At 37.2% G+C, this 22,246-nt stretch overlaps 1 protein-coding gene across 15 annotated transcripts in view; it reads left to right on the forward strand.

The window, feature by feature from the left end:
• Positions 1-22,246, forward strand: part of ttn.2 (titin, tandem duplicate 2) — a 174,588-nt gene that overhangs the window by 47,779 nt on the left and 104,563 nt on the right. For 6 of the 15 annotated variants that reach the window (XM_053233883.1, XM_053233884.1, XM_053233885.1 and 3 more), the window contains exons 41-90: positions 319-597; positions 750-1,313; positions 1,513-1,794; positions 1,887-2,165; positions 2,278-2,559; positions 2,702-2,980; positions 3,075-3,362; positions 3,509-3,787; positions 3,910-4,191; positions 4,338-4,616; positions 4,717-4,995; positions 5,098-5,376; positions 5,477-5,764; positions 5,878-6,156; positions 6,837-7,118; positions 7,223-7,504; positions 7,600-7,878; positions 7,969-8,247; positions 8,342-8,629; positions 8,750-9,028; positions 9,329-9,610; positions 9,813-10,091; positions 10,197-10,478; positions 10,566-10,844; positions 11,053-11,340; positions 11,509-11,787; positions 11,879-12,157; positions 12,258-12,536; positions 12,662-12,949; positions 13,062-13,349; positions 13,600-13,890; positions 14,084-14,371; positions 14,818-14,943; positions 15,114-15,387; positions 15,482-15,668; positions 15,890-15,976; positions 16,764-17,031; positions 17,250-17,510; positions 17,811-18,020; positions 18,132-18,209; positions 18,309-18,335; positions 18,465-18,521; positions 18,608-18,658; positions 18,943-18,993; positions 19,441-19,512; positions 20,636-20,707; positions 20,911-20,991; positions 21,250-21,300; positions 21,718-21,912; positions 22,073-22,189. In XM_053233883.1, the coding sequence (XP_053089858.1) occupies positions 319-597; positions 750-1,313; positions 1,513-1,794; positions 1,887-2,165; positions 2,278-2,559; positions 2,702-2,980; positions 3,075-3,362; positions 3,509-3,787; positions 3,910-4,191; positions 4,338-4,616; positions 4,717-4,995; positions 5,098-5,376; positions 5,477-5,764; positions 5,878-6,156; positions 6,837-7,118; positions 7,223-7,504; positions 7,600-7,878; positions 7,969-8,247; positions 8,342-8,629; positions 8,750-9,028; positions 9,329-9,610; positions 9,813-10,091; positions 10,197-10,478; positions 10,566-10,844; positions 11,053-11,340; positions 11,509-11,787; positions 11,879-12,157; positions 12,258-12,536; positions 12,662-12,949; positions 13,062-13,349; positions 13,600-13,890; positions 14,084-14,371; positions 14,818-14,943; positions 15,114-15,387; positions 15,482-15,668; positions 15,890-15,976; positions 16,764-17,031; positions 17,250-17,510; positions 17,811-18,020; positions 18,132-18,209; positions 18,309-18,335; positions 18,465-18,521; positions 18,608-18,658; positions 18,943-18,993; positions 19,441-19,512; positions 20,636-20,707; positions 20,911-20,991; positions 21,250-21,300; positions 21,718-21,912; positions 22,073-22,189 (11,574 nt within the window). The remainder of the gene's footprint in view (positions 1-318; positions 598-749; positions 1,314-1,512; positions 1,795-1,886; positions 2,166-2,277; positions 2,560-2,701; positions 2,981-3,074; positions 3,363-3,508; positions 3,788-3,909; positions 4,192-4,337; positions 4,617-4,716; positions 4,996-5,097; positions 5,377-5,476; positions 5,765-5,877; positions 6,157-6,836; positions 7,119-7,222; positions 7,505-7,599; positions 7,879-7,968; positions 8,248-8,341; positions 8,630-8,749; positions 9,029-9,328; positions 9,611-9,812; positions 10,092-10,196; positions 10,479-10,565; positions 10,845-11,052; positions 11,341-11,508; positions 11,788-11,878; positions 12,158-12,257; positions 12,537-12,661; positions 12,950-13,061; positions 13,350-13,599; positions 13,891-14,083; positions 14,372-14,817; positions 14,944-15,113; positions 15,388-15,481; positions 15,669-15,889; positions 15,977-16,763; positions 17,032-17,249; positions 17,511-17,810; positions 18,021-18,131; positions 18,210-18,308; positions 18,336-18,464; positions 18,522-18,607; positions 18,659-18,942; positions 18,994-19,440; positions 19,513-20,635; positions 20,708-20,910; positions 20,992-21,249; positions 21,301-21,717; positions 21,913-22,072; positions 22,190-22,246) is intronic. The other 9 variants (XM_053233889.1, XM_053233897.1, XM_053233890.1 and 6 more) reach the window with 8 other exon arrangements.

The raw sequence follows: 22,246 nt of genomic DNA on the forward strand, positions 1-22,246 counted from the left end.
AAGTCTTGGTTTTCTTCTTCATTGATCAGTTCTTTCCCATAACCTGTCACAAATTTCCTTCCACAGTCACTCTTGGATCTTTTTTTTGCATCTCATCATTCATGTAATTTTTGAATGTTTTTGAAGTGAATTAAGTTCTGTTGGCTTACATTTTGGAGTATGATGACTCTTCATATAAAGAGATGGGATAAATAAATATCTGCAGAACTAAGTTCATTTCAAATGCAGAGCTTGTGCTTACATCTTTATTTCATGATTTACTATAAATTGCATTAATTCTACTAATTGTCTTTTTTTTCTTTCCTGTGCACAATTCAGTGCCACCTGTTTTCAGGCATAAAATCCATGCTCTGGAGACTAATGTTGGCAGCCCTGCCAAATTTGAATGTGAGATTGAAGATGCTCCTAATGTTACCTTCAAATGGTTCAAGTCTGGTTCTGAGATCAGGCAGAGCGACAAGTACAAGATCGTCAGCCACTCTACCACATCATCGCTGGAGCTTCTGAGTCCAACACAAGCTGATAGTGGAGAGTATATGTGCAGAGCTTTAAACCAACATGGTAGCGACAGTTGCTCTGCTAACCTGACTGTGACAGGTAAGAGACCTTTACCTTTCTGTGATCTTTGGCAGGATATTATTGAAATATTTACTTGTGAAATCTCTGAAAATGAAATTCAATTTTATAGTTAATTTTATACAAACCAATTCTTATTCTTTCTTTTTTTTACTCAACTTTGTTTTTTATAGAGGTTTTCCCTCCAGAATTTGTGTCAAAGCCTGAACCGATGACATTATTTGTGGGCAAACAAGCAAAATTTCAGTGTGTTATCACTGGTTCTGCGCCAATGAATGTTGTATGGTACAAGGACAACATTGCTATTTTGCCCGATGAGCACTATAAAGTGTCCTTTGAGAAGAACAAGCATTGTCTTGAGATCATGAAACTTGAGCAAAATGATCAGGGAACTTACCTTTGCAAAGCTTCTAACAGTGTTGGCATGGCTACATGCTGCACTGAAATGAGAGTTATAGACAAACCCAGTTTTGTGAAGACCTTTGAATCAACTTCTGTAGCTGTGGGTAATCCACTGCGGCTTGAGTGTCAGGTAAATGAAGATACAGGAGTGACTATCACTTGGACAAGGGATGGCAAGAAAATCCATAACACTATGGATAGCAAAATTTCTTTTGATGAGAAAGTGGTCAGCCTTGATATCCCAAAGACCAAGATTAAAGATACAGGCACTTATGTCTGTACTGCTACAAATGATGCTGGAAGCAGCAGCTGTTCTTCTGTGGTTACGGTGAAAGGTAAGATACTTTAGCTTAATTTGCTTTGCTTTGACCAAGAAAAGAAAGCTAAACCGGTCTTTGTCATCTCTGGATGATGCAAAATGTTTCTCCCCCCACTTCTTTTCTTTATCTTCTTCTGCATGTGTGTTCTTGAACTCTGTGAGCTCTCTTGCAGTGTAGAGCTGATTCTGAACTATTCTGAACTGAATTTTCTCAGAACCTCCGGTATTTGTTAAGAAACTGGAGCCTAAGATCCTGTGGAAACAAGGCATTTCTGCACGCTTATTGTGCGCTGTTAAAGGATCTCCTGAGCTCCATGTCAGTTGGTTTTTAAATGACAAACAACTCAGTTCCAGTGAAAGACACAAAATCATCTTCAAAGATGGTCAAGCTACACTTGAGATTATTGACCTTACTGTGTCTGACAGTGGAAATTACACCTGTGAAGTAATGAACGAGGCTGGCTGTGAAAGCTGTAGCACCAACTTGACTGTTAAAGGTTTGTGTTAATAGGAATTGCATTTGATTCTGATTGCAAACAATTTATTATTCATTGTTTAAAATATTTGTATTACATATTATTACTCTTAGAACCCCCTGCTTTCAAAAAGGAGTTAGAAATGGTGGAAGTGGTCAAGGGGTATGCTGCAAAATTCCAGTGTGAAGTTACTGGCACTGCTCCATTTGATGTCACTTGGTTTAAGGATAAGAAACCAGTGACCATTGATAAAAAGCACAACATTGTAACAAAGGACACCATTTCATATTTGGAAATACATTCATTTGACAGTGCAGATGTTGGGGACTACCAATGTGTTGTTTCAAATGATGTTGGTAAAATAACTTCTAAATCAGTAGCCAAACTGAAAGGTTTGTAAATAATCTATTACAATAGTATGTACTATAAGTATGTACTGTAAGTTATATATTTCTATATTTTCTGTGTATCAGAATGAGTTTAAATTTTTCTTCTTTCATGCAGACCCTCCATCTTTTGTAAAAAGGATTGAAAACACAACTGCAGTTTTGGGCAGTGCTGTGAAACTGCAGGGTGCTCTTAAAGGCTCAGCCCCTATCACTGTCACATGGCTAAAGGATTCTGAGCTACTCAGACAAGATGATCCTAATATTACAATGACTTTTGAAAACAACATTGCAAGTTTGGCAATAGCACAAATAGCCATGAACCATGATGGAAAGTACACATGCCAAGCTGAAAACGAGGCTGGCCAGCAAAAAAGTGAAGCCAAGTTATCAGTTCAAGGTTAGGAAAAAAACAAACAAACAAATGTGTATCAGCATATGCTCATCAACAACTTGGGAATGCTGGTAATAATTAGAATATTTAAAATATTAATTCTGGTTGTTTTTTTTTTTTTTTTTTTTTTTTTTTTTAAATATCTCAGAACCTGCTAGAATTGTTGATAAAGCACCATCCATCAGTGTAACAGCAGGAGACTCTGCAACTTTGGAATGCACTGTGTCAGGAAGTCCGGATCTCAAAGTTAAATGGCTTCGTGATGGCAAGGAAGTGATAGGAGGCCGAAAATATAAAATCTCTTTTAAGGAAAATGTAGCAAGCTTAAAAATCCTCTCAGCAGAGAGGGGAGATAGCTGCGAATACACAGTGGAAGTTTCCAATCGGGTTGGAAAAGACCACTGCTCTTGCTCAGTCACAGTTCTTGGTTAGTTTTTTGTCTTCCTCTAACTTGTAATATATACTGTAATATATACTGTGTATGTTTTTAATTTTTCATTTTGAAAAATTTTTTTGAACAGATAAAATTATACCTCCAACCTTCACAAAAAGTCTTAAAAAGGTTGATGGTAACCTTGGAGGAAATATACAGATGGAATGTAAGGTGTCAGGGTCGCAGCCCATGACAATATCTTGGTTTAAAGATGGAAAGGAGATCACAACTGGGATAAAGTACCAAACTGAATTAAAAGAAAGCACTGCTTTATTGAAAATATTCCAGTTGGAGACTGCTGATGCTGGGGTTTTCACATGTCATGCAACTAATGCTGCAGGGCACAGTGAGACCAGTGGAACAGTATCTGTTAAAGGTTAGAAAAATTGCTCTAGTGATTTCTTTACCTAAAACTGTTTTTTTTTTTTTAATTATAAAGGTATATTATTTTCAATACAAATATCAGGCCTGTTTACGTATGTAGTGATTTAACTGTGATGTTTTCCCTGGCAACTAAAACAGAGCCACCGGTCTTCACATTGAAACCTGAATCGCAAGATGCTATACCAGGGTCTAATGTTGTTTTGAAAGCTGCTTTTATTGGAACACCAAGTTTTACTATTAAATGGTTCAAAGAAGAGAAAGAAATATTTACTGGAGATACTTGTTTCATCAAGAAAGATGCTTCTTCAAGTACCTTGGCACTGCACTCTGTAAAGCCATCACATTCTGCCAGATATACTTGTCAAGTTGCCAATGATGCAGGAAGTGTTTCATGCACCGCAGTCTTATTTGTGAAAGGTGCCTCTTCTTGTCCTCTTTGCTTCTTTATGTTCTGTTTTTTTACTACTCTTATATATCATTATTATTGTTTAACTACTCTTGAGCATGATCATCATAAATATGATGTTCTTCTTTTTTAGAGCCTCCAAAGTTTGTGACGAAACTTGATTCAACTAAATTAGCAGTGAATGGCAGTGTTGTGGTTTTGGAGTGTGAAGTAACTGGCAGTCCTGAAATTTCTATTACTTGGTATAAAAATAATATAGAAATCAGCCCAAGCAATAAATATCAAATGACCTTCACTGACTCAGTTGCTACACTGCAGATATCTAATTGCAGTTTTGAAGAGAGCGGGGATTATATTTGTGTAGCATCCAGCGATGCTGGCAGTGACAAATGCAGTTGCTTGGTTACCGTCAAAGGTATTTAAGAGAATCATCTTAAATGTTTTACTAGCTATTCTATAGTATTGAACATATAGTATTTTACATATTTTACTAGCTATTCTATACTATTGAACATATAGTACATCTATAATATTGGCTTATTTTGTATTCTTTTACCCCAGAACCTCCTGCGTTCATTAAGTTATTTGAATCCAGAGAAGTCGTCAAAGGTTCTGATGTTGTACTTGAGGGATCTGTCTCAGGAACACCTCCATTTGAGGTTTCGTGTTTCAAAGACTCAAAGCAGATCAGAAATGACCGCCGGCATATCATTGGGATAAAGAATGATGTAGTTACTATTGAGATTCTCAAGTTTGAACCTGGAGATGCTGGCAAATATAAATGCACAGTAGCAAATGAAGTAGGACAGACATCGTGTGATTGTGAAATTATACTGAAAGGTTAGTAAGACTATGAAGCCATTTTGGCTAACAGTTTCATTAGCAAAAACTGTAGACTTACATTTCAGATTCTAAGTATATGCCTTTTTTATTTTATTAGAGCCACCATCATTCACGCAGAAGCTAGATAACATGGATGCCTTACTAGGCACCGAGCTTAAAATGCTGTGTGTTCTGAAAGGCTCACTGCCTATGACAGTGTCATGGACAAAAGGTGACCATGAGGTCAGAGATACTGAGGATGTCCAGATTTCTTTTGAGAACAGAACCGCAGTTCTGCATTTCTCTAATGTGAAGTTAAAACATTCTGGAAAGTACACTTGTCATGCCCAGAATGAGGCTGGAAGTCAGAAGTGTACAGCAGCTTTGGTGGTCAAAGGTTTGATTTGATTGTTATTTGAAGTAAAGACGTTCTTAGATTTGATTACCTAACGTCAACATATTCATTCATTGGCACAACAATATTTGTCATACTTTACAGAGCCAGCAAATATTACAGAGCAGGCCAAGTCTATCAGTGTCACAGTAGGAGATCCTGCCACTCTGGAGTGCAGGTTCTCAGGCACTAAATCCTTGAAAGTTAAATGGCTGAAAGATGGAAAAGAGCTGACATCTGGCAAAAAATACAAAATACAAAGCACTGATACAAGTTCCATATTAAAGATCCTTTCTGCAGAGAGGAATGATGAAGGCGAATATACATTTGAGGTTTCAAATGATGTTGGCAGCAGCATTTGTGAGGCCTCTGTAACAGTACTAGGTTAGTTTGTTAACAAAGGCATTTTTTTAAATGTAAAAATGTACATTATGCCTCAGTACAATGCACTTATTCACATTCTATCTTTTTGTTATTGTAACAGATCAAATAATTCAGCCATCGTTCACAAGAAAATTAAAACAATTGGAAAGTATTAAAGGATCCTTTGCACACTTGGAATGTCTGATCGCAGGATCTCTGCCTATAACAGTCACTTGGTTTAAGGACAACAAGGAGATAGATACAAATGAAAAACATAAGAGTGTTTTCTTTGAGAATGCAGCATCTTTGGAAATCAGTCGTCTTGATAGTTCGGACAGTGGAAATTACACCTGCATTGCTACAAACAAAGCAGGCAGTGCCCAGTGTTCTGCTGTCTTAAAAGTTAAAGGTTTGCATTTTCCCCATCATTAATGTCTAAATCCTGCTTTATATACCTTTAAATCTGCCTAAATTCTCAAATATTTTATTTACCTAAACCTAATATACTACCTTTATAAACAGAACCTCCTGTTATCATTGAGAAACCTGAGTCACAGCAGGTCATACCTGGAACCAGAGTGAAATTCAGTGTACTTGTGTCTGGAACTCCCCCGCTGACCATCAAGTGGTTCAGAAATAGAAAAGAAGTCTTATCAGGTGTTGACTGCTCCATTCAGAAAGACGACTCTTCAAGCTCACTTGAGCTGTTTTTCACTAAGCCATCCGACTCTGGAGACTACATTTGTGAAATAAGCAATGACGTTGGCTCAGATTCCTGCCAAACAACACTCTTTGTCAAAGGTTTTTACCCCATTTCAGTTTTAATTAGGGATGCATCGATACCATTTTTTGTTACTCAGATATTTATACTGAAATGAGTAATTTACTTATTATTAAGCAATCAGGGGCATCATGGAGCATTTTATTTAGCTCTGTCTTTGTTAGTTACTGGCATGTGCTGCTGGTAATAAATTCTTGATAAATTTTATGTTTATGGCATTTAAGCAGTATCTTTAATAGAGAGCGTAAAGGTGGCTGCCCTAGGCATGAACACAAGTTGCTGTGGATTGCATACTGAGTCCTCAAGCATGATAGTTTTTCTGCATGCTTGTGAACACTTTTGTATGCGTGCAATTCATGGCACCTTGCAGTCATTTTTAATGGTTACGTTCGATGATACTGCTCTTTTCCCTATGTTTAGGTTAATTTTATTGTAGCAAGATGCTACAGTACCTCCTCTTGATCTGAACTGGACTGTTTGTAGTCTGCTTTACTTTGACTACCATCATTACTCATGCCATTTTATGTTGTTTGTTCATTAGCATCTTTTACGAGTACAAGTAAATGAGCAAGGTATCGAACTGATACCAGTCTCAGTATCGATGCATCTCCAGTCTTAATACATCTTCTCATGTATATTTGTGATTGAGAACTCAAACAAATAAAATATGTACCTATTTTTTCTTTCTTTTTATATGCAGAACCCCCCAAATTCATCCGAAAGCCAGACAAAGTTTCAGTAGTGAAACCTGGACAGTCCGTAATTTTTGAGTGTGAGATTGTGGGCACACCGGAAATAGACACATACTGGTTTAAAGACGGTAATGACTTAAGTCCAGATGACAAGCATAAAATGAGTTTTGTCAACTCTTTGGCACGGCTTGAGATTACTGGTGCTGATCTTAAAGACAGTGGTGTATATTACTGTGAGGCCCGTAATGAGGCAGGTAGTGAGAGCTGTAGCATGGATCTGAAAGTGAAAGGTTGGTGCATACTTTGACATTTATAAATGAATAGATAATTTGAGCATTACAGGCATGCGATAAACATAGATTTCATGTTGTGCATCTCTTTCTTCATATTACAGAACCACCAGTTATTGTAAAGCCATTCACTCCTGTAGAGGTTGTGAAAGGTTTGAATGCCTCTTTTGAGTGTCAAATTAGAGGCACAGCTCCTTTTAAAATAACTTGGCAAAAAGATTCCAAGGAGATAATGCCAAGCACAAAACATGTGTTCTCTCAGAAAAATGGTTCACTAATGTTACTTGACATACAGAAATGTGATGACTTGGATGTTGGCGAGTACCAATGCATTATTTCAAATGAAGCTGGAAGTTGTTCATGTAGAGCAACACTAAGCATAAAAGGTTGACATTTTTTTTTTACCTTTAGAATTTTACTAGCATTTTCAACTCAATTGAAAACACAACTAACATTTTTTTTTTAAACTCCTCACTACCAGAACCACCATCATTTGTAGAAAAGATCCAGAATGTTACTACAGTGTTGGGAAATGTAGCAGAGTTTAAATGTGTTGTTAAGGGGTCACCTCCTCTGAACATACAATGGCAGAAAGATGAAACATGGATCTTGGAAGATGCCGAGATTGTGAGAACATTTGAAAATAATGTTGCTACATTAAGAATTCCCAAGTGCCAGTCTAACCATAGTGGAAGATACACCTGCCAGGCTATGAATGAGGCAGGCCAGGAGAAGTGTTTTGCCACTCTTTTGGTTCAAGGTTGGTTATTTATGGCATGTATTTAAGCTTTCAATGAGTTTTTAAAAATTAAACACAGGTTATTACATTTATATTCTTTTCGAACTTCAGAGCCTCCCCAGATTATTGAAAAACCAGAAATTATAAATGTCACTGCTGGAGATCCCGTCAGTTTTGAATGCAAGGTAACAGGCACTGCTGAACTGAAAGTGAAATGGAGTAAAGATGGCAAAGAGGTGGTCCCATCCAGACAACATAGCCTCAGTTTTGTCAACAACATCAGTAACCTTAAGATTCAGTCTGCGCAGTTAGATGATGGAGGAACTTACCTTTTTGAGGTCTCCAACTACATCAGTACCTGCAAGTGTAAAGTGACTTTAAATGTCCTAGGTTAGTGTTTTATTAAATATCTTAAATTACTAAAAGCCTTTAAAACCATGATACATTTGCATTTATTTTTAACCTCTCTTTGTCTTGCAAATAGAACAAATAATTCCTCCTGCCTTCATCAAACCCCTGACTGACATGGAGGAGATTCTAAGTTCCCCAGTAAAACTAGCATGCAATATATCTGGCTCGCTCCCAATCTCTGTGGAGTGGTTTAAAGATGGAACTAAACTGACAGGAAAAACCAAGCATAAACTCGTTCAGGACCACCACAGTGTCTCTTTGGAGATTGAGCGGTTAGAGAAAGCAGACACTGGAACCTACTCTTGTAAACTTACAAACAAAGCAGGCAGTTGTGAATGCAGTGGAACACTGAGGGTGAAAGGTCAGATGAGATAATACCATTCAGATTCTATTCAAATTTCAAGCAAATTTACTCTAAAGTTCAGTGATGGCTGCCACTTGTTTAACACCATTGTCTGTATTTCTGTTCTGAAAAATTTAGAACCCCCAAGCTTTGTGGTAGTGCCTGAGCCACAGGCTGTCATACCAAATACCACTGTTCGTTTTAAAAGTACCTTTAAAGGAACACCTCCCTTCATGGTGAAATGGTTCAAAGAAGATACTGAACTGATTACTGGACCATCCTGCTTTATTGGCCTTGAGGGCCTTTCAAGCTTCATAGATCTTTATGCTGTGGGACTTTCAAACACTGGGCCATACTCTTGCCAAGTTAGCAATGATGCTGGTACAGCGAAATGTACCACAAGCTTATTGGTGAAAGGTTGGACTATTTTTTTTTTTTTTGCTGCACTGTCACCATCTTAATTTGTTTTTATCATCTTTTATTATTTTGCATTTAGAGTGCCCCCATTTTGCTTGTTGTGTTGCTATCTTTATGTTGCTATCTTTATGTCTGCAGTCTTTTCATCTTCTTGCTCATCTTGCATCTTTTTCATTCTTCATCAACATGCTTATTTCTGGCAGCCATCTTGTGCTCTTCATTTTTGAAGCCATCTTCTGTCCTCACTTATTGTAATTAAATGTGTGATTAAGCTAACTTATGACATTTTTGCCTTTGCAGAACCACCTGAATTTGTACAGAAACTACCAGCAACAAAGTTTCTAAAGATGGGATTGCCACTCCGGCTTGAATGCAAAGTTACTGGCACACCACCTTTGAAAATTAGCTGGTACAAAAATGACAATGCAGTCATTGAGAGTAACAACATGATGATGGCTTTCGATGGCTCGATGGCAGTGCTTGAGATTTTAAGCACCTCCTGTGATGATGATGGAGTGTACACCTGTGAAGTTCAGAATGATGCAGGAACTAAGAGCTGCAGCACCACTCTCTCAGTCAAAGGTTAGACAGTGGGTGATTTTTCTTACCCAATGAGATATACATATACTACATGTGAATATATATTACATTCACATATGATCTGCTTAACCTCTTGTAAAGTTAATTGTTGTTGAACGAGTATTGGTTCAGAATTAATCTTGGTTCAAACAACAATTATATGCATGTCAGCTCATCTTAAAATTATATTGAAATATATTTCTAGAACCACCAGTTTTCCAGAAAGTGCCCTCACCTGCTGAGGGGTTGAAAGGCAAAGATGTAAGTCTTAGCTGTGAGCTGAAGGGACATGCACCATTTGAGATAACCTGGTTTAAAGACCAAAAGCAACTGAAGGAAAGTAGAAAGTACAAATTTGTGTCTGAGGGACACTTTGCTACTCTGCACATTCTTGGACTGGAGGCATCAGATGCTGGTGAATATGAATGCAAAGCCTCAAACAATGCAGGAAGTGATGCCTGCCAAGGATTGGTGAAACTCAGAGGTTAGTAAACTTGAAACAGTGAAAACTGTGAAATAAATAGATCTTCCTCTATTTAGATTGTCTTAGATGAATCTGTTGTTCATATTATCATTTCCTGCCATTTAGAACCACCAGTTTTTGTCAAGAAACTGACCAATATGACAGTCATAGCTGGTGAGGAAGTTACTCTTGTGGCAACTGTCAAAGGCTCTGAGCCAATCAGTGTGTCTTGGGTACAAGACAAGGACCATGTTCTTAGAGATGGTGACAACAGAAAAATTACATTTGAAAATAACCAGATATCTTTGAGGATCTTTAAAGCTGATTCGACCACTGCTGGGAAGTATACCTGTGAGATTAAAAATGATGCTGGTGTGGCACAATGCATGGCAAACCTAACTGTTCTAGGTTTGTAGAATTCTTTTATTTATCTCCTTTTGCTTTTATTCTTGAAGTGAATATTTCTGAGACTAGGTGGTTGTTTTGAATTTTCAGAACCCGCTGCCATTTTGGATAGGACAGAGTCTGTAAGTGTCACAACTGGTGACCCAGCAGTTTTAGAATGCACTGTATCTGGAACCCCAGAGCTTAAACCAAAATGGTATAAAGATGGAATGGAGCTATCTTCTGGACAGAAATACAAAATCACCTTCTCCAAAAAGATATCCAGTCTTAAGGTGTTATCCACAGACAAAGGTGATACTGGAGAGTACACCTTTGAGGTCTCAAATGAAGTTGGAAGTGATAGTTGCAAGATGCACCTTGGTGTTTTAGGTTAGTAGCCTAAAGTGAATTTTTTTGAATTGGCCACATACTGACAATTTATGAATATTTTAACTGTCAGTGAATGTGGTTGTTAAACTTTATTTGCATAATGCTTAACAGTCTCCATTGTCTTTCTTTAATTATTATTTCTTGGGTGAAGTATACCTTCAGAATATTTGCATCGCAGTCATAACTAATGACTATGTCTTTTAAACAGATAAAATTATCCCTCCCACATTCTCAAGAAAATTGAAGGATATGCACAGTATCGTTGATAAACCTATTGAATTGGATTGCAAGGTCTCGGGTTCTGAACCTCTTACCATTTCATGGTATCACAATGGCGAGGAGATCGAGAGTGGGCCAAACTATGAAATTAGTTTTGCTGAGAACACCTGTACGCTCAAGCTGCCCATTCTAAAACTGTCTGATGCAGGTTCATACATGTGTAAAGCAGTGAACAGTGCTGGAACTGCTGAGACTACTGCCTTACTTGATGTTAAAGGTCAGTATTTAGGTTTGAGAGAACTCTTACCTCATGAAAATTCCTTCCTGAAAGAATGATATGGTCACATGTTAAGACTTTTTTGTAATTTATTTATTTGGCCTAGATAATGGGGTAAATTTCTCAGGTCCACAAACAATGTTCTTTTTTCTCACATGTTTATTGCAGAACCTCCATCTTTTGTGACACCCCCTCAGCCAGTTGAGGCACTCCCGGGATCAAATGTCACATTCACTGCAACTGTGAGAGGAAGTGCCCCATTAAGGCTGAAATGGTTCAGAGGCAGTACAGAGATTGTGTCTAGCAGAGCCTGTGAGATCGCTCTGAGAGGAGACATAGCTACACTAGAACTCTTTAAAATTGACAAATCTCATGCAGGAGAATACACCTGTCAAATTATTAATGACGTTGGGAAGGAAAACTTCCCTGTGACCCTTTTTGTCAAAGGTTAGTTGACTTAATACCTGTCTGATCAAACAGTTGTGCCCATGTTATAGTGAGCAACTTTATGTATAATTGTTTTAATTGTTTTAATCAGAAGCTGCACGCTTTGTCAAAAAGCTGAAAAACATCTCTGTTGAAGTGGGCAAGTCAATGGTACTTGAATGCACGTATGCTGGAAGCCCTAAGATTCTGGTGAAGTGGCATAAAGATGGCCAGGAGATCTTCTCCTCTTATAGATACAATATTACAACTACTGAGAGCTCCTGCATCCTGGAGTGTCTCAACTGTGATAAAGAGGCAGGAGGAAAATACTCATGTGACGTTTCCAATGAAGCTGGCCATGACACCTGTGATGCAACAGTGTCCATTTTAGGTTTTTAATGTTATTGTTATTTAAAAATTATTATTATATTCTGATTAAAACTATAGTTTGCATGCTTTCTTATTATTCCTGGTGTATGTGCAAATTTTAGAGCCACCATTCTTTATTGAGAGTTTGGAACCAATGGAAGTGACTGCAGGTGATGCCGTCTGTCTGAAATGCCAGATTGGGGGCACTCCTGACATCAAAGTCTCCTGGTTCAAAGGGGATGGCAAAGTTCGATCTTCTCCGACCTGTAGAATTGAGTACTCCAAAGGCGTTGCCTGTTTGAAATTAGCCAAAACCTCCAAAGCTGACATTGGAGAATACACTTGTACAGCAGAAAACAGCATTGGGTCTGCCTCTTCTAGCTGCCACTTAACTGTACAAGGTGAATGTTATGTCTGAAACCAATTTCTTCAGCTCTTAAATGTTTGTCTATTTCATGTGTCACTTAATGATGAATTAATTATGTAGTAACTTTAATTGTGTTTTGTTTAACCTTTTTCTTTCCAGAGGCCAAGACGCCACCATCTTTTCCCAAGAAAATTACTAGCATTCAGCAAACTGTAGGACATAGTGTCCAGTTTGAGTGCCGTGTTGCAGGATCATCTCCACTGGAGATCTCTTGGCTTAAAGATGGTGAAGTTCTAAAGAGTAGCTCAGAGTACACTATGACTTTCGATGATAACTCTGCTGTACTGAGAATTGCACAGGGAGAAATGAGACACTCTGGGGAATACACTTGTGTTGCAACAAATATTGTTGGAACTGCCTCTTGTAGAGCCAAGCTCACACTTCAAGGTCTGCTAATTTATATATTAATGATTTATCAATGTGTAGTTCTTAACCTAAAGTGTTAACCTGTGCTGATGTGTCTGAGGCTTTGGGTTAATTGTACTGTTTAACATTTCAGAGCCAAGATACCCACCTGTGTTTGATAGAAAGCTTTCACCTGTGGATGTTTCAGTTGGAAATACTGTGCAATTGGAATGCCACATGACTGGATCATTGCCTATAAAAGTCACTTGGTCAAAGGATCATAAAGATATCCGCTCAGGGGGCAATTATAAGATATCATGTGTGGAAAACACCCCGCAACTGACTATTCTAAAAGCAGATAAGGCTGACTCTGGCCTCTATTCTTGCCATGCTAGTAATGATATGGGGAAGGACTCTTGTTCAACAGAGGTCACTGTGAAAGGTATCTGGTCATTGCTTATAAATGTGGTTGTCTGCTCTTCAGTCTTACTTTTCTATGTAAATTCAGTCATTTCCTTCTTGTAAGAAGATCATTTTTTGGCTTCTTCTCTTCCCTTCAAAATGGTCACTGGAAAAGTGATACTGTAAACTACTAAACCCTTCATGTTTGATGTTGTTTGTGCTAATTTGGGATACTATGTGTTGATAAAAATACATTACATTAAGTGTACATGATTGTTTGTTATTTCTAGAACAAAAGATTCCACCAAGCTTCACCAAAAAGCCTTCGGCAACCCTTGAGGAAACTGAAGGCAAACTGTTGAAGATTGAGGCACGTGTTGCTGGATCACTGCCCATGATTGTCAACTGGTATAAAGATGACAAAGAAATCTTCAGCTCTGACAGATATGATATCACCTTCAGAAGCAACATGGCTGTGATGGTGATAAAGAGTTCCTCCAGCTCAGATAGTGGTACTTATACATGCAAAGTCACCAATGAGGCTGGTTCTGCTTCTTGCCAGGTTTTGGCTCATATTACAGGTGCATTTTTTTTCTGGACTGCATGCATTTTTGCAACTTTTGCAAACACTTCATTCTCTCTAAAATGGTACAAATCTTATTTCTGCATAAAGTCAGACTGTAGATTACTGTAGATTATACTTTTAGGACATTCTATTAACACAGCTTTTTAATTCTTTCATTATGGTTTGTGTTCTTCACTTTCATAATGCAGAGCGGAAGGTACCGCCGAACTTTGACTTGCCTCTTAAACCTGTGACACTGAATGAGGGTGAGACACTTTCACTTAGCTGCCATGTACGTGGCTCTCCACCACTGAAAATTCAGTGGATGAAGGACAGAAGGGAGTTGATGTCCTCTGCTAGCACCAAGATCACCTTTGTAGATGGCACCGCTACACTAGAAATGCTTAATGTGTCTAAAACAGATGCAGGAGATTACCTCTGTAAGGCAACCAATGAAGCTGGTAGTGAGTTCTGCAAGTCCAGAGTTACTATCAAAGGTATTTCTTTCCCAATCCATGTTTTTTCTTTAATGTAAACAGTATGTACATTTACTGTTTTTGCATATGCAAGATTTTATATATGCACTATATTTATATTTACATATGTTTGTCACTGTACATTCTACTAAGAGCTTTATCCTAGCATTTAGGTGTTTTTTGTTGTAACACTAATTCTGAATTTCTCTTAATTACTAATGTTCTTTGTCATTGTAAGTATGACTTACATTTCAGTGCCTCACTCATGACCAAAGTAAGCAAAGGGGTATCCCTTATTTGGCAATACTAAAGATGCCAATTTCCAGGTTTCTTGCACTGGTTTTGATGGCATTCTTGACTTATTTACAGATTATGGTCACTTGGCTTTCATACATCCATCTAGTAGTTACAGGTCTTAATATTATCACCTATATATCATATTTTTGTTATGTAATCTTAATTAACAGAGAAGCCAAAAGCTCCTGCTGCTGCTCCCACTCCAGCTCCTGCAGTACCTGCAGCTCCTGAACCAGTTAAGAAATTGGACAATTTGTTCTTCATTGAGGAACCCAAGAGTGTCCATATCACTGAGAGTAAGTACCCCCAATTTATTTTTAGGCCAATGATTTATATCTTGATTAAATTGAGTGGTCACTCCCAGTTTACTGAGCCTTGATGCAAAGCACCTACCAAGGGTGTTAAATTCGCAAAAATATACTTTTCTGAAAGAAAACAAACTGTCTTATCATTAATGTATTTACAGAGGGCACTGCGACATTTATTGCCAAGGTTGGCGGTGATCCCATTCCTAATGTGAAATGGATGAAGGGCAAATGGAGGCAGATGACTCATGGTGGTCGCATTGCCATTGTGCAGAAGGACCAAGACGCCAAGATGGAAATTAGAAATGTGACCAAATCTGACGCTGGACAGTATAGATGTGTAGCATCAAACAAACATGGAGAAATCGAATCCAGCACTGATCTGACTGTTGATGAGAGGAAAGAGATTACACCTGAAATGGTCACACTGAAGAAGTGAGCTGGGGTTTAATGTTGCTTTTATGATTTATTAAATATGCATGCAGGTAGTTATAAAATAGAACAACTAAACATTCATTTTTGCTTTTAGGACACCCTCAAAACAGAAAAGCCCCAAAGAGGACAAGGACATTGATATTGTTGAGCTGCTCAGAAATGTGGATCCCAAAGAATATGAGAAATATGCACGCATGTACGGTATCACAGATTACCGTGGCCTTCTTCAAGCCATTGAACTGCTAAAGAAGGAGAAAGAAGAAGAACAAAGTGCAAGACCTGTGAGTGGTCTGTTGTAAATTTCATGACTTAGTTGCAACTGTTGTTTTGCAGAATGCTTGCATCTTATTCTGTTAAGATTTTATTGGAATGTATTTTCTTTTGAGTGCTGCCTGTAGACAGCTGTTAATATTGGGAGTAACTCAAAGATGCCACAGAAACAGACGGTGCTTTATTCTGTTGCCTTATCTTCTTTTTTGATGCTTTATTGTCTTGGTTTTAGGAACTGGAACATACAAGACGTGAGTCAGAAGAAGAAGATCTATCAAAACTTGTGGCTGACTTACAGAAGAGAATGGAGCAAACTGAGGTGTGACTATGTGTTTATTTATAAGCACGGTTTCATGAATGTTGTGCTCTACACCTTACTAATTTTGATATCAAAATACATGTATTTCTCAATATATGAGGCATACTGTTATAAAATAATCAATCACAGGGTGGTATGAAGCTGCCCAGTTATGGTTACTACCCTGAGGTTGATTTCCTATAACAGTGTTTTATTCCTTTTATACCACAGAAATTACAATTACAATTTTTAAGTATTAACATATTTTTAAAACTGTTTCAAATTAGATTTAATGTTGTGGAACATCTGTGAAATGTTACCACTCCCTTTCCCTCACCAGCCTCTCTTTTCTCTCTCAAAAATGCAGCAAAGTGCAACATCCTTTTTCCTTAGACTTTCTCATGTAGGAACCTCTGTTATAATACACAGCCCCTGGAGATTCCTTTCATAAATGTTAAATAAATGTTTCCTTACAGAAAGCTTCACCATATAGTAAACATTTTTTAAACAACTATACCTTAACTATACCTTAAAACCATAGACATAGATTATGTGGATTGTCTACCATACACACCTTGTGAATAAGTTACTATAGAAACAACAGTATATTAAAACAAATACATTAATATAAACCTTTGATTTGGCTTGCAGCTACTGTCAGAGCTGCTGTAAGAAAATTAAACGACACTGTCTGACCAGATTCGAGAATGTAACAGTTCTGTGGTATATTGTGTGTCTGTTTGTATGAGGTATGTTTGTTTATTTTTTACTCATGCATTCCTATTCCTTTCTTGTCTTTTACATGCAGCCTGTAACACTGATCAGAGACATCACTGACCAGACTATAGTTGCCAATAGAGAGGCTGTGTTTGAATGTGAGATCAAAATCAACTACCCAGAGATAACACTGTCCTGGTACAAAGGCACCCAGAAACTTGATACAAGTGACAAGTACGAGATTAAAGTTGTTGGTGACCGCCACATCTTAAAGATCAAGAACTGCCAGACCCGAGATGAGGGCAGTTATCGCGTTGTATGTGGACCACATATCTCCAGTGCCAAACTGACAGTGTTGGGTATGTATTATATCTCAGTTATGCGGTTATTTATTGTAGAAATCCTTCAGATAAACAATGGTTTATGGCTATCTATGCAAAAAAAAGCTTATATTTAGATTCAACAGGAGGCATTAGCCCTAATTTCAATCAACTTTTAACATTTTTACATTTTGAAACATCTCTCCATTCGATGCTAAGAATGTGGGATTTTATTGTGTACTCCTTTTTTGTTACAGAAGGTGAAGTGGAACAGCACATGGAGGATGTTGCTGGTAAGGAAGGCCAAACCTGTACACTCACATGCCAGTTCTCCATACCTAATGCAAAGGCTCAGTGGTTTAAAAATGGAAAGCTTTTAGAGCCTCATGGCAGGTTCACATATTCTGTGGCCAATTACACTCAGAAGCTATCAATTAAAGATGTTAGGCCTGAAGACCAAGGAGAATATACCTGCAAATATAAAAACCTTGAAACAACTGCAAATCTTTGGGTTGAAGGTGTGTATCATGTCATCAAACTCACAATTTTATCATATAAAAAATTAGACCATCTACTAACCTCTTCCATCATCATCTGTGAAAGTCTTGTGTTGGCACTCATCTCTTGAATGTTTGAACCATCTTCATTTTTTGTATGGATGTCATGGATAACTGAAAATGGAGAATTGAAGAGCATTCTGATGTTTTTTTCTTTAAAGATGACTGAAAAACCTTAATGAAAAGTCTTTATGTTAGTGTATACATTAAGTCAAGCAGAGCAGGCTTCTTAACCATCAAACTTGCGTCATCTCTCTTTAGCGGAGCAAATACATTTCACTAAACGCATCCAGAACATTGTGGTTCGGGAACGACAGTCTGCAACTTTTGAATGTGAAGTGTCCTTTGACAATGCAATTGTAACATGGTACAAGGACATATGGGAGCTTAAAGAAAGCCCAAAGTACACATTCAGGAGCGAAGGCCGACGACACTTTATGATTATCCGCAATGTAACTTCGGCGGATGAAGGTTTGTCAAGCTGAAATCCTGCTGGATTCCATTTTTTATCTCTCTGATTTTCATCTTAATATTCATCTGGTTTCAAAACAGACTCAACTAATCTGATGAAAAATTCTTTAGGCGTATATTCAGTGATTGTCAGATTGGAGCCCAGAGGCGAAGCCAAAAGCACAGCAGAGCTTTACCTGTCAGGGAAAGGTCTGTAAAAACTTGTTAGCACCTGTTAGTATTCACAGACAGTGCATATTCCAGTGCATTTATGTCTATAACACTATTTTACTGTACCTCCTTTCACAGACATTGATGTAGGAAGGGTACCTTATGGTAAGTATTTTAGTTCAAAGAGCCCATTATACCATTACATAGTAAACTTAATTATGCTACATCTATCATAAGAATCCTATATTCCAATTATATTTCCTAGAAATTAAATTAATATTTAAAACCCTCCAGATATTCCTGACTCGTCAATACAAGTCCCTGAAGCACCATCTGCATTTACTGTCGAAGGTAAGAAAGGGACTTGAATATAAATTTAGTTTAATCCTAAATTCTGATAAACACTCCTCACTAATTTGATACTTTATTTCTGAAAGCTGAATCATCTGTTGAATACTATCAATATGAAGAAAAGATGGAAATTCAAGGTATACCATATATTTGAGCTTTCTTCATTATCTTACAAGATCATCCACTAAAACGGACCACATCAATATTAACAAAATCACCCTCATCTGCTTTTCCATTATATTAATATAAATATAAATGATTAGTATGAGATTGTGAATGTATGTGTGCATCATCATTGGGGCACTGTTTACAAATAACCAATTAACATCACCAGATTTAAAAACTAAAAATACTCAAATGAAGTTGACGATTTACCTGGTTCCTTTGTAAACATTTCCAATGAACTCTCACCCTTTACCAGAATATGAGTACAGAGCAGAAGAAAGGATAGTAGAGGAAATCTCTGTTACAGGTATCACTGAGAGCTTTCCATTATCATCCATTCATTTTAAATCAGAAGTACAAAGTAACCCTCTTTGATTTTCACCAAAAATATGTGTTTGTTCCATAAAACTTTATTACTTACAGGGTTCACATTTGTGTTTGTCTGATTATTCTCCAAGGTGTCTCATACTGGGTCCTTTTCTATGTTTGTATGTTTGTATGTCCTTTTCTGTGTTTGTCCTTGCTATGTGCTTCTTCACCAAAGTTCATGTGATGTGTTCTTCTCTTCTGTGTAACATCCTCTTCTGTGTAACATAAGATTTTCCTCTTGATCTTACCCATGTGTTATTTGTGTTTCATCATTGTGTACGTGTTTGTCATAGTCCATGTCATCCAACTCCTTATCTTATCTAAATGTGTTATCTAAAACATTTGTGATTTCACATTATTCTAAGTACATTTTCTGTCCCAACAGCCCCAAGAATTCCTGTGGAAGAGATTGTTGAGAGGAAGGCACTTGGAGTGAGAGAAGAAGTACCAACCAAAGGTACTCAGTGATAAAAGAATGTTGGCTGCTGTGTGTTGGCAAACATTAGGGATGTATCAATACCCTTCCCCCCCAAACTGAGTACAAGTACATGTTTTCATTTTTATTTTTTTTTATACTGATGTCAATATTGATTTGAAATGAGTAACCAACTTCTTATTGAACAATCATGGATGCCACAGAACATTTTAATTAGCTCTGTTTATGTTAGTTGCTGCCTTGTGCTGTTAACAATGAACTCTTTGTGCCAAGTATTTTTGTGTTGAGTGCTGGCTGACCTGAGTGCATAGAACAGTCTCAGTGAGTGTGGTGACTAAAAATGAGCACAATGTGCCATGAATTGGACCTTGACTCACAAGCAAAGTGTAAAAACTGGTGAAAGGAAGCATGAATGTCTAAGTGTTCACAGACCTGAAGTGCTCTCATGTGCTCCAGTCTCTCTGCATGCTCGCTTCACTGCTCCACCCCTGTGAATTCCTTTGTATGTGTGCAATTCACTGCACCTTGCGCTCAATCTTTATAATCTTTATAAAATATTGCTCTATAAAAATGCAGTTTAAAGGCAGTAAGATGCTTTTTTTATCAGCTTGCTTGTATTCCACAGAGAAAGGTTTGCAGTCTGCTTTGCTTTGATCATTATTCATGAAATACATCCAGATTGCTCTCATTTCATGTTGTCTGTTCATTAGTGTTGCAATGTACACTAGGCTTACATTACATACTATCTCAAGGTACTGGATGTTGGTATAGAAGTATTTTTATGAACATGAGTTAATGAGCATGGTATCATACCAATACCCATGACCAGTATCGGTATCAAGGCATCACTAGCAAACATGCTAATGTCATCTTCACCTTTTCTGTGTCTTATGTCTAGTTAACATCCTTTGTATTTGTTTTGTCTTCATATGCACTATCATAGTTGCTACATTTTTGGCTTACTGTTATTCTTGATTACTTTCTTTCTTTTTTATGTTATTTGTGATAAGTTCTTTCTGTCTGTCTGTCTGTAAAACATAAAAGATAAATATGTCATTGTGGCCTGCTAAATAATTTATTAACAATGCTCATGCAAGAACCCAAAGTTTGTAGATTTTATCTAATGTATTAATTGTTCTTTAAGTTCCTGAGATGGTTGAGAAACCAGAGGAGAAACGTACACCAGTTGAGGAAAAGATAGAAGCACCCGTAAAAGGTATACACAATTCTCCATGTTATGTTGTACAGTAAAATGTTGTAAACAACCAAATCACTTTACAATTTTTTTGGGGTCTTTTTGTCCAGTCTCTTGAGTGGATCTTTTTTTCATTCTTAACTCTTGTATTTTTGTCTTTGGCTACCTTAAATGCATGATCCTTCATCACTAATAATAAAAATATATCGGAAAACATTTTCAAGTACCCGAAGCTAAGAAACCTAAAGAAGAAAAAGTCATACCACTCAAAGTAGAAGAACCAAAAGTACTTCCCACTAAAGAAGGTAATATTGTCAATGTCATTTATTCATGTTATAGCTCTGGTGCTGTTTTGTCAAAGTTTTGTTGATTTGACCTTTGTAAGATATGTGTGAAGTTATATGAAATTTTATATTTTAACTCTTTCAACTTTTGAACTCTTTAGTCCTATGCTTGTCCTAAGATGTTTGTAAGTTTGAAATACAAGTTTAAAAGATTTCGTTGTTTTATTAAATTCAGTAAAATTTTTTCTTTGTGAATTTCTACTTTCGATATCTTAAAAGAACGCGAAGTGGTACCTGCTCCGCAGCCAACCAAAGTTGCTCCTGAGAAAGGTATTTGTCCACTCTTTTACCTTCTACTAGTCAAACAGTATGTGTATAGTTTTTGTTTTCATTTACATTTTTGTTATATCTTTGACATTTCATATTTTTGTTTACAGTCTACTATGACACAGAGTGTGGTCTTTTTCTGTCTGTCAAAACAAAGTGGAATTATTTGATGTGTTTTGTAATGATACTTTTGTTTTTCTGATTCTATTCTGCTCTGTACTGTTTTTTTTTAGTTTGATATATAGTCTTTGATGTTGTGTTGTGATCAGATTTTTCATATTTGTTGTCGAGTCTCTTATCTGTTGTACAGAGCATGTATTTTTTTTTCCTGTATGGCTCACAAAAATATTGTCCAACCTTGTTAAAATAATTGTTTCCAAAGTTTTACAGCTTCTTAACATTTTGTGTTGCATAAAAAAGTGCCAGAAGCTGTAGCACCTGTGGTTTCCAAGCCTAAACCTAAAGAACCTACACCTAAACCTCCATCAGTACCTGAAACCATACCAGAGCCCATGCTGAAGGCCAAACCTGAGCCTACACCTGAAAAGAAGCTAGAAACAAAGCCTGAACTGAAGCCTGTACCTCTGAAGGAAATTGAGCCAACTCCAGCCAAAGGTAGTTTTTGTCACTCAAGCTTACTGCTGTGTTTTTGTGTGCTTTAGCCCTGTATGATGCTGTATGTTTGTCCTACTTCCACTTTGGAAGTGAATCTTCTTTGTCACAGTGTCTACTTTTATGAATTGTGAATTAAAAGAAAAAAATATCTTCTTTTAAGTTCCTTTGGAGTTAAAGAAACCAAAACCAACTGAACCAGAACCACCAAGGGCAGTACCAACCAAACCAGAACCAGCACAAGTCACTGTGGTTCCTAAGGACATAGTCCCTCAAAAAGGTATTAGTACATGATAATTGTATGTGTATGTCCTGCTGTAAATGTGAGTGTGTTGAT

This window comes from Pangasianodon hypophthalmus, chromosome 5, assembly GCF_027358585.1.
Source record: "Pangasianodon hypophthalmus isolate fPanHyp1 chromosome 5, fPanHyp1.pri, whole genome shotgun sequence".
Lineage (NCBI taxonomy): Eukaryota > Metazoa > Chordata > Actinopteri > Siluriformes > Pangasiidae > Pangasianodon > Pangasianodon hypophthalmus.